The sequence below is a fragment of the Larus michahellis genome, chromosome 3 (assembly GCF_964199755.1).
Source record: "Larus michahellis chromosome 3, bLarMic1.1, whole genome shotgun sequence".
NCBI classification, from domain to species: Eukaryota; Metazoa; Chordata; class Aves; order Charadriiformes; family Laridae; genus Larus; species Larus michahellis.
Genome location: NC_133898.1, coordinates 19,000,509 through 19,014,031, shown reverse-complemented (window position 1 = coordinate 19,014,031; position 13,523 = coordinate 19,000,509). Strand labels below are relative to the sequence as shown.

Genomic DNA, 13,523 nt, shown 5'->3' with positions numbered 1-13,523 from the left:
GGTGGGGGATTTGTTTTGTTGGGTTTTTTTAATCTCACAAAAATGCAATGGTACCTGAGAAAAAAGGGAATCAACTAGCAAATGCAGTCTGATATTGAAACAAGGGCAACTAAAAGCAACCAAAAGAAATGAGATGAGGGATTTTAACAAAATTATTGTATCCCATTGCATTGTTCTAAATCAGGATGTTGATATTTCGGGATGAAAACCTTAAAGATATGCTGTGCTAGATTTAATTTAAAACAGTCTAATGACTGTATACAACAGTGTGTCATAGGTATTCGGGAAAAAAGTATTAATTTTCTCTCTTTTGGCCCCTTTCAATTTTTGTAGATACCCCAGAATGTGTAGGTAACCACACAGGCTGGAAGATCATACTTCCTTTGTAAAAATTGCTGCTACTGCTGTTTATTTGTTTACTGTTAATGTTTGGATGTGCCATTGGAGCTGCTTATTGATCAGTAAGCAAATCATGGGAAAAAGTACATGTTACCATAAGTCCTAACAAAAACAAAAAAGCAGCTAGATTTTGTGCGAGATTAATAGGGAAAAACATTATCATGTTATTTATTGTGCTCAGCAATTATTTGCTGTCTCGGGAGCTATGAAGATAAATATTAGATCCTCAGTCAACTTCCCTAATTGAAAAATGAGAAAGTGTGAAATATAGCTAACTTTCTTATTCCACATTCTTATTTCATTATAGTTTTAAGGAAGCTAGTTGTTGCTGTAAATTCAGGAAAGCCGTATCACACCAATGTTAACGTTGGGTAGTCATTTAGTCAAAAGATAGGAGAAGTAAAAGTAACCAGACCTGGTCAAAAGCATTTCCAAGAGCACACAGAGGGCCTGGTGAGTCTGAATGCTGTACGGCTCTGTAGAAGGTTCATGCTACTGAAACGTGGCAGTGAGCAAGTGTCGGCTCCTCATGTGTGCTATGAAGCTTTCTTCAGTGTAAGCAATCATACTGGCATTAAGCAAGGCTGAAAGAACAGATGTTTTAAAATGTGTATACTAAGCATAACTTCCCTATGTTGAAACAGCAGTAGCAGAGAGGCAGAGCACATTAGAACTGAGCTGGCTGAAATACTGACATGAGCGAGTTCCAAAACAGTAAGTTTCCAGTTGAATTTCCTGCCCAACATTTTGTCTTTGTTTGAATTCAAATGTTTTCAAATTTCTTGGGTTTATGACAATATTTCATTACCTGTTGAAACATCGTAAGTCAATATTTCCAATGCAGAATTGTTTTGAAACTTTTGTTCCATGAGGAATTTTGGCATTTTTATTTTGTGGTTAGATACATTTTGAAATGTTGACATTTTCTGTGAACTGAAAATTCTCTTCCTACGCGGCTCTAATGAGCAAGATTTCTTGCCTTGGCGTAGCTCACTGTGGGAGAGCAGCTCCCTTATCACACAGGGCAGGGGGTGCCTATCCTACGGTGCCTTCATCGAACGTATGGCCCCGTTCATTTTGTACCGTAACTTATTCAAACTGCACTGTGAAGACAGAATAAATAATTTCCTTACAGTTTATTTCGTGGCTCTGTTATCATAACATCTTGGTTCCTTACAAATGTTAATGAAATGAACATCACAGAGCTCTTGTGATGAGCTTATTCCCGTTTTACATATAGGAAGTGAAATATGAAGATGAAAGCCAATTTATGTAACTGGAAAAATGAGCAAGCTTTCAGGCATACAAACATGGGCTGCTTTTTCTTCCCGTATCAAGCAGCCTAATAAAAAGAGATCGCCGCCTCCTACAAATGTGGCTTCGCTTGCATCCTTAGGCACTGACAGAAATGGTAACGATGCTGGTACAAAGATTAAAGCCAGAAATTACGAAGTGTTGACTAATTTTGGCTGCCTGATGTGAGAAACCTGGAGTCAATCTTTTTTCAAAGCATTTTTTGAGGACATTGTGCTTTCCAAGTATCTCTCTCGCTGGTCTCATTTGCAGCTGCGACCGCTTGGCTTCTCTGCAGATCTGAATACAGGTGTCCTGGGGTGGGTGCCTGGAAAATGAGGGCAAGGTAGCTTGCTGGGAAAGTTTTGGATTATGCGATCTGCCCTGTATCATGTTGGAGTTCAATGGCCATTTGCCAAGGATGGCTTCAGTTCCCTTAAACATGAACTCATCTTTCTCTTCTTTTACTTTCCTACCGCCTTTATTTCACACTTTCCAACTTCTCTAGTGAAGGAAGCGGGGCTATTAATGACTCATATCAATAGAAATTTGCTTTGTCCTGGGATATGGCTATCTTCAGCACCAAGTGAGCCATCAGCCTTCAAATGTCAGTGCTGCCATAAGGCTGGAGGGTTGGAGTGAAGAAATGATATGCCCATCAGAAATGGGCAGTCATAGAAAAATCAATAATCAGAAACTCCCCAGAATTCTCACTATCCTTTTATAGCTAGACAGTAGCTTTTCCACACAACCTATAAAATCCCCCAAGTACTCTCTTTTTAAGTATCTCTGAGTCAAGGCCTTGAACTCAAACCAAAGGAGGAACAGATGAAATTGAGAAGTTAATGACAAATACTTTGACAGATAAGCATTGTCAGTGAAGCTGTACATGATTTTGAGTGGCATTTAGTGGAGGAACGTTAGATTGCAGCACTGGCCCATTATAAAATATTTTTTTAAGAGGTGTAATTAAATAATAGGAAAGTTTCTTTTTTTTTTGAAGGGTAGCACATACAATGATTTCCGTGGATCAGTATTTCTTGCTACATACGTGCAATTAAAAATTCAAGTTTTTCACCTTGTGTGCGTACAGGGTCTTGCCCTGGAGACCATTGTAGTCAATTCAGTTCTGTCCAACCGTACTCCTCTGGGATAGCCCATAGCACCCACGAGGGTGCACATTCATCCCAGGTCTTTGCAATTTCTGTTCATCTTCTTTTGCAAAGTACAAATGACAGGGTTTTTAACAACTAAGTACTGTCCTAGTAAGCTCTTTTGTTTTAATGTGCACTGAGTGGGAGGACTTTACCTGACTGTGTTGGTCCCAAAAGCTTTTGGTAGCATTAAAAATTATGGCCTGAAAAGTTGAATGTAACACATGAAGGTATAATTATGTTCAGCTTGATTAATCCTGCATGATAATTAGCAGCATAGCCAGTTTGCAAGATAAGGGATATCTTTGTGAATGCCTGTAAAAATTTCTGTCTTCTGTCCCACCTCGCCAAGTGTGGTGGCAATAAGTTGAACTTTCTGGCTGTGTTCCTCAGAGACAGGTTCACCAGAACTTGCCAACGCACTTCGGTTTCTCTGCTGATCAAGGGAGGGGAGAGGAGAGAAGAGGCAACCCAAGCTAGAGAAAGCCTGCTGAGGAGTGAAATACATCCCCTTTGGCCCCACAGTCTGAGCAGTAACTTGCTTATCCTGCGTTAGGCTAAGCCACATGATTTTTCCCTTTAATGCTGATCTGCTACATGGAAACCAAGTCCAAAAGCATGGGCAGTCAAGAGGCCAGACTGTCATTTGTGTCCAGGGTCTGGTACTGGATTTGAACACTGCCAAGGCTGGACTATGTTCAGAAGTGGGACCTGTGAGGTACAAAGTCAGCGCACTTCCCCAAGGAGTTGTTTGTTTCTCCTTTCAATTTAGAGCCTGAAATGCCATTTGTTTAATGTTGCTGTTTAAATAATGATTTATAAGACTCCGAGCCAGCCGTGGTACAGCTTAATGACTGCTATAATTTATGAATGCCATTGGCTACATAAACACTGCTGTAAATATAAAGGATGTCTCCCACAAATTTTACTTTGATGCTTATTTGGTACCATTCATTTTCCTTTCCTTACACATCTTCTGTGAGTGAGTTGAAGCCACTTGACTCAACGATCCAGGTCATTCTGGCTCACCTTGCCAGGAGTGATCTGGGCTGGGAAATTAAAAGATCAAATGTCTATTTTTGTTATAAAATATTTTAATTAAAAATTAGATTTCCTTGGGCTTGAATGCAAACATCTGCATCAAGTAGCCCATTAAAGGGTCATTTGTTATTTGTGCTTTTTTTGGTTATCTATTTGTTTTACTAGTTAATAATCTCCTTTATCCAATTAATTTTGCCTTTATGCACACAGTAAGCAAGTAAAAAGGAGACAGGAATAAATCATGCAATGTCACAGAGCCCAGCCATTCCCCAGGCTGCAGCTTTGCTATTTCTGTTCTCTAACCTATACATGGAGCACGTATATACGCGTCTAATGCAAATCAGAGCTAATTCAGGCCCCGACTCCGCAGAGATGAATGAGCATGCAAATCTGCTGCTTTGTTTTGGAGGAAAAGCTCCTGGAATTGCTTGAGGTCTAGTTGCAACTGACGTCTTTTAGATTCTACCGTCAATTGACTTCAGGAGATTTGTGCTCCTGGGCTGCAACAAAGACACCTGGGAAGACAGTAGGTGCTCTTGAATGCCTTGGTTCCATTGTAAACAGTGTTAATGTAGTCATGTGCTTGGAAAATTGAGTGCCTTTACAAAGTTATAATGAATTGAGTAAACGGAACAACTCCATTGCCTACAATAACCCCTCTTCTGAATCTCTGCATATCGTAGCTCAGCAGCTGCTGGGTTAAAACACAGACATTGCTGAAAAGGTTGCACATAAACTGAGGGGGACATGGGAACTGGAAATAAATGTGGGATTCAAGACCATCTGTGGGGTAATTCAGAGGGACAAAAGTACTTCTGAATTTGAGTAGGACTTAAAGATTTTTTAAGAGTGTCATGACATTACTAACCTCATGGAAGTGCTCTCGGCCACGTCTCTCAAATTTTCTTTAGGCGGCACTTCCATCAACATGGTGCTATACAGGTTGTTTGCATACCCCTAGGAGGAGGGATCACCTACTGAGTTACCGAAATCACTTCCTACAGCTTTCTAGCATCTGTTTGCACAATGACCTGAGCCCTCTGTGTCTGGCTTGTGACATGCCAAGAGCTTTGCATCTGATATAGGGAAGGCTCTCAATGGTGTCTCTAAGAGTGCGTTTTTGCAAGGAGCATGGCAAAGCCAAGGAAGGTATCTTCTCATTGCCTTAAACCCTTACTAAGGGGCCTGCAGAAATTGTCAGCAAACAGCTCTGAGTTACTTGGTCTATTTTTTCTGTAAAGCTCTCCTCTGTCGTCATGCCTTGACCCTGACTGAAATAGAAGGGCACTGTGCAGCCTGTATGCGGCAAGCCAGAATTGCTCTAAGGCAGTCAAAAAAATCAAGCTGACAATAACACAGAGCACCCTTTTCAGGAGCCAGGGTCCTTTATTAAAAAGATTTGGCATGTATTCCCTCCACTCCTGAATTGATTTGCGCCATAAAATAGGCCTGAAGAGAAATAGTGGTTGTTTTCCTACATGCTTCATTAATTTTTAGTTTTGGCAGGCAATATAAATAAAAGTATCAAGTGCACATCTAATTGAATCACCAGTGATTCCCAGCTCCCTGTAGTACAGAGAATATGATGTAGCTGTGCTGTTTAGCAAGCACGGATGAGTTAGGCAAAAAATGGCTCACTCTGCCCAGAGGCTTTGGTTTAATCTTGAGCATTTACCCATTTAATATGAGACAGAGCAGGAGTTGTTGCAGTGGAGAATTCATAGCACAGGCTTCTTTGTACTTCTAGGCTTGCCTTCTGGGAGAAGTGACTGTAAGCACATCTCTGCAGAGAGTCAGGAAGGTTTTGGTGAATTGCGTCTACATCCAGGTTATTGTGGAAGGAGCTCTGGCACTTCTCAAGCTTAGCCTCCTCCACATGTACTGACTGTAGGATGTTGCTGAACTAATTCCTCCCTCCTTCAGGTGGCTGATCTAGAGCATGTGTCTCTTTAAGAAAAAAATAAAAGAAAAGCCCTTGTCCTAAGTATCTTACTTGGCCACAATCAAAGGACTCAGGATGAGAGAATTCCTACGGTAAGGAAAATGATACCTATGGGGCTGGATGATCTCTGACTTCTCAGCTGTCAAGGGAATCAAGTGCCTCCAGAAAAGGACAGTGCTAAGGGACAAGTACTCAGGATCATTTCTGAATGGATGATACTGGCCTCTAATTGTAATGTTCAGTGACCTCGTTTCATAAGAGTTGGCTCTTTTCCACATTGCTAGCTGCCTTTTGCTGCTTAGCATAGGTAAAATGAATGAATGATTTTTGTATCTTGGTAGATGTAGTCTGCTGTGGGCTCCCTGATTCACGGGGAGGGGTGTGCAGGATGCAGGAGTGGGTACAGAAGAGGAAGAAAACTACAAGCGGAGATCAGACTATTTTCTCTCGCAGAATGTGACAACGTGATACATCTAAGTCATAAGTAATACATGTTGACAGGAGGGTATGATGAAAGCTTGTGTTCTTTTCACAAACCATGTAGCCGTGTTATTCCTGAGCTAGACAGAAGGATATCAGTCTTTAGGACTGTCAGTCTAGCAGTAAATTCACATACAATTAAAAATCTATCATGCATATTGTGTTGTTCTTGAGAAATACACAGAGCAGGCTCCAGGATTTCAACTCCCTTTTCAAGGGTGAAAGATGCCTTCCAAGTTAAAACACCAGAAATGCCTAGGGAACTGAAGTTGTCTGTTAGGTGGACCATTAGATATTTGACAAGATTAACCAGGTCAAACAAAATAATTACTTTATCAAGTAATTATTGGATTGAGGGGATTTCACAAGGTGTTCTCCCCTTCAGTGTTATCCGGGATCCTATGACCTGTTGGTTGAGAGGAAGGCAATTCAGTAATCTGAAGTGTTTTTTGTTTTCTTTTTCTCTAGGATCTGCTTCTGGCTCAAAAATGGCTCTGGAGGGTTCCTTCAGCTGCTGGAATGGAACGGCGATCAGACTGGGGCAGGCATGTGACTTTATCAGGGACTGCGCCGAGGGAGAAGATGAGGGAGATATGTGCAGTGAGTAAATCCAACCCCCAGGCTGTATCCTCCTTTTCCAAAAGCATTGTTTGCTTTGAATTTCAGTGTCTGAGACTTTAGCACTAATAGACTAATTCAGTACTATCAAAAGACCAGTATCCTCCATAATTCGTGCAGTTTCTCTGGATGTCTGCCTGGAGCGGACCAATTGATATGTTCCTGTACTCGCCTGCATTAGTTCTGCAGCAGGTTCTTAAGATGCTCTTAGTGCTTCATCTCTTTCAAAGTCCTGATCAAAAATGCAAAGGAAGTATAGTCTGAATAGCTAGATGCCTTACAGAATTATGGAATGTATATAGTTTGTTAGAGCTTTTAATCAAAATGTACCACAGCATGTGGCAGAAGGCAGAGGAAGGAGAAAACTTCTAAGATGAAAAATTACTAGAGCCAGTAGCTTGTCTTTGCCCAACTCGTCTGTCTTTGTAATTCCTCTTGTTTTCTATCCTCTCTTCAGCAGTCAGGAGCCTAATAAAAAACAGGAGAAGACAGATAGCAGCCTGAGTTTTCTGAAAACTTGCTGTGCCTGAATGCTTTGTAATTGTGCTGCATAACCTAGATACTTTAGGACCTTCCTTTAACCATCTTGAAGGTGCCTTATCTCTTTTTTCTGTACCTCTACATGTTCTACCTCCAGTGTCTTCCCCTTTGCCAGTTTACAGATAGTTAGGAGTGGTGGATTGTCAGCCATATGGTTATCTACAGGGCCAATGTATCAATAAAAATAATTATCAGGAGTTCATCATTTACCAATTTAAAGTGTATGTGTCACAGCTGATCTAGCTTATGGACCTTTGTCAACAGAGCTGCAGTGATTTGGTATGCAAAAAATGTGTTCCCTGACCAAAATACCAGTCCCAGCAAAAGCCTTTGGAATAGAAGAAGCAATTATTCTCAGTTTAGCTTTCACATGCGACAGCTAGAGCAGGGGAGAGTCTGGGTAAGGTAATTCAAACAAGCAGTGTTGGTATAGGTGAAGTCTAGACTGACAGACTTTTGCTCTTTCTAGCATAAACTTAACATAAGAGTGACACACAACTTTTAGCATATTCCAGTTCTTTGCTGCTAACAAAGAAATAAAGTAACAGATTTTATAAGTGTGGAGAACAGTGGTTTGACCTGGGTTCATCTAGTAAACTAGTTAAAAGCTTAAAATTATATGCTTCTCCATCATGTTAGATGTTACAATTTGAAATTATATTCATTAACAACATATATTCAGTGAACATTAAATTCGCTTTCTTAGGAACAGTGTCATCGCTGCGGACTTGCAGCTCCTTGGAACCAATAATGTTTAATATTAGTAGTATTGAAACCTCCTCTTTGCCTAAGAGCTTTAAAACAGCGCTCTAAAACCTCATGATAGTATTTCTATTGTGTTCTACATTTTAATTAAAAAAAAAAAAGTAAATTATGATAATCAGTAGGTTGAATGTATTTTCATTTCATTGGAAACAGAGAAGACATATTATTTACCATCAGCTGTATGTCCAGATACACTCTTCTGATATTCTGCTATAAACGACTCTGCCTTCTGAGAACGATCCTGTCTATATAAGTGGGAACAGCAGAGCTCACAAGGTGGAGTTGTCCCAATCATGGATGCAAACTAAATACCACCCTAGGATGGGGCAGGCCTAGAAGAACACGCTTACCTGTTGCTTTCAAACACTGCCTGCACCTGTGGCTGGTGCTTTGTCCATATTCACATGTCAGGAGGCTGGCTCTGCTTTTGCGCCTGGCTGCCACCCTGTATCCCATGATGAGACGGTTGGTAAAGTGATCAATCCCTCTCTCGCATACGCTATCTGCAGGGGTTGGTGGTTGCCTTTTCCCCCTCCATGCAGCATTCATCTTTAGCTATTTGCATAACGCAGTACAGCACTTACAGTTGTGTCAGCAAAGAATGTTCTGAGAATGTAAATAAGAAAATGTAAAAAGCAAAACACATTTAACTGCCTGTTTAGCCGAGCATCATTCCCTAGCTTGAGGAAAAGGCCACATGGCTTGTTTTCAACCACAGGTACTGGGAACGAGAGTTCTTACTCCCAGACAAAAGGCCTGAAAAGCGCCATCTTCTACCCAAGCAGCAAAAAAGACTGGCTTACCTTAGCAAGAGCTCCAGTTGCGGGTATGTCTGCTTATCCACTTACAAGCCTGCTCAGTTCTATGGCTGATTTCTCTGCTTTTGCCTCTTCGCTGTGTTGAATGCTGTTGGCATAAGACTTCTCACACAAAACAGAGAAATGATCTGCTGTTTTAGATGTCAGTTACATCTGCATGGCAGCCTAACACAAACCATATGTCATCTTTCAGCATTTCAGTTGTCATTTTGCTCCTAAGCAACACGGATGTTTTCATCAGCTTTTTGCAAGTGTGTCAAAAAGTGATTCAGATATGTAAAGCAGAGAAAGGGGTTTCCCAAATGCTTCTGCTTACACAAAAGAGCTGTCAGAAAAAGATGCAGCCATGCTTAAAACTGAGGGAGGAGCTTTTAAAATTACCATTAACCAAAGGTGTTTATCTTTGAGCTTCAAGGAGTTGTTGGGGTTTTTTTTTTCCTTTCACAGTCTTTTAGCTGTGCAGGTACTGATATTTTTATTTATTTATTTATTCTCTTCCTATTAATTTGATTTTTGTTCCTTTATTAGCTGAGAAAAAATCTCCCTAATGACAGCTGCTTGTTAACATCTCTTTACTTATTAATGGCCAATGAAATGTCACGGTGCTTGTTCTGCGTGCAACCAATTAGTCTGTGTAGAGAGTGTAAAATCAGAGAGGGATGACCCCTAGAGAAAAGCATGTTGCTGTTTGAGTCATAATCAAATATTCTTGCAGGAGCAAAAGACAGCTTCAAAGAGGCAGATGCGGAATTAGATGCTGAACTGGGTTGATTTGGGATCAGGCATACAGATTTAACAGACTGATGGAAGTGCCACACTGGAAATTACTTTGCAGAAGCATACTTTGCAGACACTTCAGATAGTGCTCTTCTTATGTCTTTGCTAGTGAATTCATGCTCTTGTGGATTACCACTTCCTGCAAAAAGATAACGTACTTCCTCTTGTTGTAGTAGAGAATCATACGTGTAATATAGCTGCTATGGTACAAGACAGAGAGATGAAAACTCAAACTATTTACTAATACAGATCTTTTGTTGCAGGGCAGCAAGTCTGGGGAAAAATAAAAGTTTTACTGAAAAAAGTGCATGTAGTTTTGGCTAGTCCAAAATTATTTTACCTTCTGTCTCAAATTCACCAAAAAATTTCAGCCTGGGAAAATATTGTTTAATCAGTCAAAGCAATGACAAGTGATAGGACGAGAGGAAACGGGTTCAAGTTACATCAGGGGAGGTTTAGATTGGATATTAGGAAACATTTTTTCACTGAAAGGGTTATTAAACATTGGAATAGGCTGCCCAGGGAGGTGGTGGATTCACCATCCCTGGAGGTGTTTAAAAAAAGGGTAGATGGGGCACTTAGGGACATGGTTTAGAAGTGGCTTTTGTCAGGGTAGGTTAAAGGTTGGACTTGATGATCTTAAAGGTCCCTTCCAACCTCAGCGATTCTATGTTAGAAAAGTGATGAATATATTTTAAAAAAATAATAATTAAAAAGAATGGAGGTGCTGATAGTATATTTACTATTTAGAGACCCAGAACTTAGAGGATCTACCCAGGACTGATTCTTCTGCCTAAGTGAATTTGCACCATATTTCATATTTCCATGGAGAGTTTCCAAGATTGTGGTCTGGAGTTCTGGTCTAGTTCAGAAGAAAAGGGATTACTAAAGTCTCTCCTGAGGTTGCCCTTCCACATTTTATATATTTTACCTGGAATAGGGATTGAAAGTAATGCCCTCCATCTTTCAAATAAATCTCATAACCACTGGGCTATAGGGTAATTTTCACTCTTTACCTCATTGAATATTTAAAGATGTTAAACACATTGCCAGGTGAGATAAGGAAGACTAGTGTCGGATTCCTGAAAGGAGTCAGGCTGTGCTATGTGGTTGGAGGAGTGCATGCACACATCTGTCAAAAGACCAGATGGCAGCTAGAATAGGAACCTATAAAGTTTGAATTTGTGATAACATGAGCAAGTGACCAAAAAAGCATAGATAATTAATTCTACAGGGGCCAGTTTACTTTCCAGGCAAAAATGCCTGAAGAAACCACTGGATTCATTTGTGTCCTAGTGATAGATACGGCCCAGCAGAGTCTCCCTGCGAGCAAAATGAGAAGTAGCAACCTGTTGCCATGCAGTGCTCTCTTAAGGTTCCTGTCTTGCTTTTGCTTCTTTCTCAATCAAAAGCTGTACCTCTAACAACAAATCCTAACCTCTGGCAGTTCTGAACTCCGCAAAGCCTTCTGGCATTACAGAATAATTCTTTGTTGACTATGTTGAAAAGTAATTTCCCTTTTTATGCTTCATTTCTGGTAGAATTTGGCAGACCAACTTTCTAGCACAGAGGCAGCCATTGACACAAACTCGCGTTTAAGATTCATGTGCTTCTTTAAGTTCTTTGAGTAGATAATCTTTTTGCCTTCTGAAACTTCCTCATACATTTGGTACAAGTCCATACATACCAGAGTAGATTTTTATGCTTGTGTCTTTTATAATATGTCTGGAATTTCACCCAAAAGATTGAACTATAGTATCTGGTTGATTTACACCTAGTTTGGAATCAAGAGCATGCTCCATTCGCTTCATAAATTATGCCAGTTGCTAATTTTTCTTGCTATTAAAGGATGAAAAGTCTGCATTAAAGTTAAAAAAAACCTTGAACTTAATTACCTTTCAAGCAAAATCTAAATCATTCTGAAGGCTTGAAAATACTTGGTTAGGAAGAAGTTTAACACCCTATAGCTTTTCTCTACTTCATCACTCAAAAGCACAGACTCTTACCTTCTCACAGTGCTGCAGTCTCACTGGATTACTCTATTCTCTGTCCGGTATCCACAAGCTGCATCTTAATCTTACTGAGGTCTAAGTTTTTTGAGATTTCTGTCACTAATAATAATATCCAACACAGCAGGTTTCAATAGACCCCTTCGTTACTCCTGCCCCTTTGTTTACTTGATTTTCCATAAAGTCAGATTAGCTTTCCCTCATCAGGGCAGTGTCTGTGCTGATTTGAGTTTGAGTTATAAACGTTCAGAAAATTGAGAAGTACACATCGACAGAGAAGTGCTAGCCAAAGAACTCTTTGTGGAGTAGCAATATGTGGAATTGTAGGTGCTGTGTGTATTCAAAGTAAGAAAGAGCAGCAGAGAAAAAGCATCCAGTGCACGGGACATCTGAAAATTCATAAAAAAATTAATTTGTGGAGGAGGAATGAAATTTTCTGGGAAAGTAATAGCTTCTTATTTATGTTCTTACTTGTTCATCAACACTGAGCTTTTTCTGGCCTCCAGGCAGGGATTGCTACCGAGATGACTCCTCCTGCTGCTCTGACTTGTTTACATCATCCTAGATAGCGTATGGCCATGAAATGAATTCAGTTGGACACCGAGCCAAGCTGTTTCAGTAGGAATTCAGGACACATTATAATTTGTCATTTTCTTTGGATCCCAGCCTCGGGCTGTGCAATGAAATAGAATCAAGTTCTGTAGAGGGGTAAAACACAAGGAGGCAACTCTCTGCTTAACAGTTCCACATTTAAAGATTAGGCTGAATGAATTTGGAGATGTTTAGAAGGAAACACTTGAAAAAGCCTTAACTCCAGTACTGTTTTTGATCTTTTCATAACAAATCTGGGTGCTCATGGAAATTAACAATAAAACATGGCTCTCATCTCCATGTCAGTTTCCACGTTCAAATTTGGCCCTACTCAAAAGCCGCAGACGTAAGGTTTCAGTTTCTTCTGTGAAGTGAGTTGTGATTCGGGCTCCTAGAAAATCAAATACATGTGGTCTAGACACTACAGTTGTGGTGTTCCCCAGCGGTTTTCTCTGGGTAGACCAAGGAATAGGCGAATGTGCCACTAACAATGAATTGCATTTTGAGGTGTGTACGTCAAAGCTGAGGCCCTGTGAACAGGTTTTTAATTGACCTGCAATCTCAGCCAGGGGGTTCGGCTGATATTTAAACATTTTGAATTATCTGGGATTTGGATACTAGTGCCTCACTTCAAAATTAGAAAATTTCAGAGGGAAAATTTCCTAATAATCACGACAAAATCTGAGATCAAGAGCGTCCCCTTCTTGTAGAGAAGCTAATGAAATTGCCACTATCACATGATCAGCACATCCTCTTGCTCTAGGAGTTTGTAGTCTGTCCTACATTTTGTAAGTGAAGAAATTTTTACTCTGATTTTGACAAGCAGTTGAAAGGAAAAACTTAATTTCCTGGATATGTGTGTTTATAATACGTTTGCACATGAAATTTTATTTTTATCTTGCAGTTTTAAGCAGATTTCTTGTCTCATTTTGCTTTATTTCAAAAAAAACCAACAACCCACAACAACAAAAAAAACGCCAAAGATGGTTTTAGGGGAAGTTTAGGGGAACAGGGAAGGAGAAAACAAATACGGGCTGAACTGGTTTTTAGTACAGATTTGAGTACACAAAGATGTAAATATCATCATCCCTTTTAC

The 13,523-nt window shown here is 40.1% G+C and overlaps 1 protein-coding gene across 3 annotated transcripts in view; it reads left to right on the top strand.

Moving 5' to 3' along the window:
• The window catches only part of ALK (ALK receptor tyrosine kinase), a 328,498-nt gene that overhangs the window by 237,042 nt on the left and 77,933 nt on the right, over nt 1-13,523 (top strand). Inside the window, exon 6 of one of the 3 annotated variants that reach the window (XM_074578927.1) lies at nt 6,778-6,909. The exons of 1 other annotated variant lie outside the window; for it this stretch is intronic. In XM_074578927.1, coding sequence (XP_074435028.1) covers nt 6,778-6,909 — 132 coding nt within the window. Of the gene's footprint in view, nt 1-6,777; nt 6,910-9,012; nt 9,059-13,523 lie in introns of those variants that run through there. One more of the 3 variants, XM_074578929.1, reaches the window with a different exon arrangement.